This window comes from Rutidosis leptorrhynchoides, chromosome 7, assembly GCF_046630445.1.
Source record: "Rutidosis leptorrhynchoides isolate AG116_Rl617_1_P2 chromosome 7, CSIRO_AGI_Rlap_v1, whole genome shotgun sequence".
In the NCBI taxonomy this organism is placed as follows: Eukaryota; Viridiplantae; Streptophyta; class Magnoliopsida; order Asterales; family Asteraceae; genus Rutidosis; species Rutidosis leptorrhynchoides.
The window spans coordinates 282,799,622-282,805,364 of record NC_092339.1 but is presented as its reverse complement, the minus strand read 5'-3'; the positions used below and the strand labels follow the sequence as shown (position 1 = coordinate 282,805,364).

Below are 5,743 nucleotides of genomic sequence, written 5' to 3'. Positions count from 1 at the left end.
TATTCATTTTATATATTTAAAATAAATAATAATATAAATTATGTTATGTTATATGTAGTAAATATATATATATATATATATATATATATATATATATATATATATATATATATATATATATATATATATATATATATATATATATATATATATATATATATATATATATATTAAAAGACGATGCATTCGAGTCGTCGAGTTCATCAAGATTATTATCAAGTTATTTATAGTTGGATATATTAAGAAGTGGTATGCATGCCGTCAACTTTCGATGTAATGAAAGTTTGTCTTTAAAAAAAAGCGAATGCAATGTTTGTAAAATGTATCATATAGAGGTCAAGTACCTCGCGATGTAACCAAATGTAATGTATTCGTCCAGATGAATTAGGACGGGTCATTAGAAAACTTTATGGGTTGTTTCTTGTCTTCAACTATTTTTTTCCGGTAGACGTGATTTTGTATTAATTCTCTTTTATTACTAAAAGGATTTAACACTTTTAATAATACAATTCGTACATTTAATTTGTGACCAATCCTATAAAAAAACATCCAAATCAATTAGTGCTAATTTAGTTGTACCTTATGCATCAAGGACTACACATGGCTTGCCGTGAATGTCCATCAGCTTTCTTGTAGCGAAATTTTTAGCTATAAATAGACCTCATTTAGTTTCATGAGAATCATATCACATAATCATATATCACATATCATATATTGTATCAGAAAGTAAAATGGAAGGCCAGTCAATCCCCCTTTTAACCCCTTACAAGATGGGTAATTTCCAATTGTCTCACAGGTACAATATTTACTCACTTTTTTTTATTTATTGGCAAACACCAAGACAATTACAAATAGTTAGTCCACCACTGGACTAGAACGATAACCTCAAAGTTGATGAATTATATCGAAACCTGATCATTTTCGATCTTTTTTAATTTCATGATATATGTATGGATATGCGACTAGAACCCTACAGTATATGTTAATATGATGTACAATGTAGCTGTAATATTAAACTACTTAGTCATGTACATTGTGTTAAACGGTTGATCGGTCTACTTAAGTTTCGTTTGATTATGTATTGCAGGGTTGTGATGGCACCGATGACAAGGTTTAGATGTGACAACACTATTCCTGAGTCGAACGCTGCCTTGTATTACTCTCAGAGGGCCACTGAAGGTGGTTTCTTGATCGCTGAAGCAGCTTGCATATCTCCCCCGCCTCAAGGGTGATCAATCATTGCTATATATATACTTTTATGATGTATTTATGTATTTTCTATTTTTGTTTAATTTTTTTAAAGATTCAAGAGTGCTCCTGGAATATGGTCAAAGGAACATATAGAAGCATGGAAACCCATTGTGAATGCTGTTCATGCCAAAGGAAGCATCTTCTTTTGCCAACTATTATATCCCGGAAAACCCACACAGGAAAGCAATTAATTCTTTTCCATAATCGTTTTATAATTATGCCTTATTAACGACACCACTAAATTTTGTAGGACATCGCTAAATTTAATTATAGAAGCCTTTATGTGTTCTTTTAGATAAACAACCACTAAACATAATTAGCTCGCTTAGTACCCTTTTGAGTTTTGATCTTAGATTAATCATCATCTGACACTCTGATTTGGAAAACAGGCGATTGTCGAGGGGACAATGGCGTGGAGGAGTGTTTTTCTAAAACCTCATAAACTAAGTAGCGACGAAATCAGTCAAGTCCTTAATGATTTCAAAATGGCATCAAGAAATGCTATGGAAGCCGGTAAGTATTTAATAGAGTTAATTTCATTTTTTGATAATCATTAAATTATGACAATATATGTATAGGATTTGATGGGGTCGAAATTCATGGAGCTCACGGTTTACTAATTGACCGTATTCTGAACCAAAGCAACGATGGTGGTACTAATGAATACGGAAATTCATACGAAAACCGATGTAGATTTGCTCTTCAAGTGGTGGAAACCGTAACTAACGAGATTGGACCAGAAAAAGTTGGCATCCGGTTCTCACCATTTGCAAAATACCACGAAACGGAAGATGTTGACCCTAACCCAGAAGCTTTAGGGGTTTACATTGCAAAATCACTAAACAAATATGGGATTCTGTATTGCCACATGGTCCAACCCGATAACATTGATGGTTATGACAGTTTGGGACCCATGAAACAGGCTTTTAATGGTACATTTATTGCCGCTGGCGGGTACAACAAGGATGATGGTAATGAGGCTATATCTGAAAAACATGCGGATCTTATAGCGTATGGTCGTTTATTTTTGGCTAATCCTGATTTGCCTAAAAAGTTTGAGCTTGGTGCTCCACTTAACAAGCATGATAGGGCGACTTTGTATACCAATGACCCTGTCATTGGTTATACTGATTATCCGTTTCTTGCTGAAACTGTCGCTTGATTCGCTTGATCTTGAAACTATATGCGAAAGCATAATCCTGAAGTATCGCTTGTTTCGAATGTTTGTGTGTAAACTTCTATCTTCCTTGATGCAACTAAATAAACTATGTGCGAAAGCATGAAGTATCGTCTGTATTGTACTTCATGTTTCGAGTGTTTGTGTGTAAGCTTCTATCATGCTTGATGTAACTAAATAAGTTATAACATCGTCATCTGTTTGATTAAATATTATATTTTGTAGTCCAGTCTTCAAAAGCAATGGCGAACTTATGTTTAAATTTCTATCACCTATAAGACTTGACTACAGCCGATATAAGTATGGTCGTTAATGATTTCTTCAAAGTTGCAGCAAAAATACAATTAAAACTGGTAAAACTGGTAAACGGATAGGGTTTTCTCTATTTATGCTACCCGGGGAAGTGGAGTATCTTTTTGTTACGATGTACGCGGCTTATCGACTCAACTGGACTATATTTGTATGGTTTAATTGAAGCTGGTAAGGGCTATAAAAACCTTGACCAAGTTAATTAAGTTCATACGTAACACAAATTTTTAGGATTTGATAAATATTTGGATCACACCTATATTTAGAGATGGCTTGTACATTGAGAAAATATATATGATGATGTAGGAAGCTATAGAAAGCAATAGTCAGTATCTAACATAACCATTTTCTATTTTGAACTTTTAGTCATGAAAACTCACAATACATCTAGGAACATATACCACATATGAATTTCAAATAAAAGAACCCACACAATTAAATTCTGATGAAACTTTCTTTTGTATGTTTACCAAACATGGAAAACTAAAATAAGAAGTTTATACGTAAATAGTAAGATAAAAATGTTTATTTATTTGATGATATGGTTTTGATATACCCTACTATTAATTAATTAATTTTAATGTTAATGTTAACATTAAAGTATTACCTTAAATGTAGAAATGTTATGTTATTATTATGGGGATGATACTCACACACTAAATATTGATCCATACACACTTAATTGATTATTATATCCTTACTTACAATAATAAAGGTTCAAGTTCCAAGATAAATTGAAGATTATTATTGTAAGTTTTATGGTAAGAACTGTGTGTGGATCAAAAATTGGTGTGTGAGTATCACCTCCCTATTATTATTAGTATTATTATTATTATATTATTATTACTATTAGTATACTCTACTATAGTAATAATAGTAGAGTATTATATATATATATATATATATATATATATATATATATTACTATTAATACTATTATTACTATTAATACTACTGTATTAGTATTATATATATATATATATATATATATATATATATATATATATATATATATATATATATATATATATATATATATATAGTGGTAGGATCAATGGGGAAGCGGGGGGAAGAAAATTTTTTTTTCTCGTTTTTCGAAAAAACTTTGTTCATGAACATTATAGATTGGATGAAAATATGAACATTTAATAAAGTCACTTTGTGATAAATGTTTTTATTTTTGCGGAAAAATGCTCGAGGAAGTAATATATAACAATTATCGTATTTTTCGAGCGTATGTTGAGGTTTTAGATATTAGGGTTTTGCTATTAGGGTTTAGATATTAAGGTTTATAGGGTTTAAATATTAGGGTTTAGAAATTTAGGGTTTAGGGTTTAGATTTAGGATTTAGATTTATGATTTAGATTGAGTTTTTAACACGAACGGTTTAGAGTTTAGGGTTTAGGGACTAAACCCAAAACACCAAACCCTAAACCCTAAACTCTAAATCGGGCTAAATTTTACTTCACAAAACATGAAAAAAAAAATGTTAACATTCTTCACGATCAATATTATCTTGAATGTTATTTTTGTCGATCGTTTTCCCGCCTAAATAATAACATTCATCACGAAGTGTCTTTTTTAAATATTCATATTTTTGTGTGATCTTGATGCCTGAAACATTCATCCACCCGCTTCCCCCCAATTGGTTACTTCCACATTGATTCTACACACACACACACACACACACACACACACACACACACACACACATATATATATATATATATATATATATATATATATATATATATATATATATATATATATATATATATATATATATATATATATATATATATATATGTTGAAAAGCAACCATATATTGATATTGAAACAATAGAATGTACAACATACACAGGATATACAACAGAGATAGGAGCCTACACAACACGAAAGCAAAGCACGACTATAGCTATATCTATACAATTTTGTGCGTCAAGACCTATATACATTTACCTTTTAACCGTTGTCTAAATAAATCGAAGGGTTAACGAGCCATTGATTCCAATCCCAATTTTTCTTCTTCGAACGGTTCGATATCCACTCAAAACTCTTAACTTGGATCTCATTTAGTATAACCGACCATTCCACCATTTGTGCGAGAAAGATTTTTGGTTATGGTTTTTCCAAATGTAATATCCGCTCATCCATTTAATAGCTTGCCAAAGTTTGACCCCCATTTAGACTTAATTTTCGGGAGTTTGCCACAAAATAAGTCGCTGACGCAAAAGTTGTTAACCGACTCAAAATTCCACCATTTTTGAACACGTTCCCAAACTTCAAAAGCATGTTTGCACAAAATTAGGGAATGGTCAATGGTCTCGATACCGTCATCACATGTAGGGCAACGGATCGATCTCAAATCTATTCCCCTTTTAAGTTGGGTGTAGAACCACAAAATCATTAGTTAGAAAACAAGTTAAAAGCACATTTTTCAAAGTTTTAAACTTTTTATGATAATATTAACAAATGATATATTGACTCTATAACTAGGCTAGGTGTATAACAGTCTCATATTCACTTTTTATTAAACGACTCGACTGAAATTTTATTAAGAAAAGAAAAAGTACAAGGAACTAGCAAGACGCTAGAACCAAAAAGCGACTACAAAAACTTACAAATACAAGATATTACAAGAAATCAAAACAATTACATAGGGTTACAAAGCCACGTGTTCCAGTCTGGATTTATTTTACTCCGTGATTTTAACCAAGAAAACGCGACTAATCTAATACAATCGAATAAGTCATTTTTCTTGACTTCGCGTGTGTCATGAACAATATCATTCCGCAATCTCCAAATCCACCATAGGGTCGCTGCCGCAATGCAATAGAACATCTCGCTACGAATGTGACAAGGGAATACGTCTTATATCCAAGTCATATACGCCTCCAAAGAGTCACCGCCGCATTACAATGAAGAAATAGATGATCACGAGAGTCTCCTCCCACACCACAAATGGGACATACAATCGTGCTAATGTCAATACCTTTGAATGCGAGA

General features: G+C 31.7%; 1 protein-coding gene across 1 annotated transcript; it reads left to right on the top strand.

Moving 5' to 3' along the window:
* Positions 1 to 698: 698 nt before the first annotated feature.
* On the top strand, positions 699 to 2,619 carry LOC139856919 (12-oxophytodienoate reductase 2-like). Its single transcript, XM_071845631.1, has 5 exons — positions 699 to 796; positions 1,088 to 1,228; positions 1,304 to 1,431; positions 1,642 to 1,764; positions 1,830 to 2,619. Exons 1-5 carry the CDS (start codon positions 732 to 734, stop codon positions 2,411 to 2,413), a joined length of 1,041 nt encoding a protein of 346 aa, XP_071701732.1. The 5' UTR covers positions 699 to 731; the 3' UTR covers positions 2,414 to 2,619.
* Positions 2,620 to 5,743: the final 3,124 nt, after the last annotated feature.

Bases quoted from the DNA above. Each gene is read 5' to 3' on its own strand.
- LOC139856919 (XM_071845631.1), top strand. From the start codon at position 732: ATGGAAGGCCAGTCAATCCCCCTTTTAACCCCTTACAAGATGGGTAAT. The intron at 1,229-1,303 runs GTGATCAATCAT...ATTTTTTTAAAG, and splicing joins ATATCTCCCCCGCCTCAAGG to ATTCAAGAGTGCTCCTGGAA. The intron at 1,432-1,641 runs AAAGCAATTAAT...TTGGAAAACAGG, and splicing joins TCCCGGAAAACCCACACAGG to CGATTGTCGAGGGGACAATG.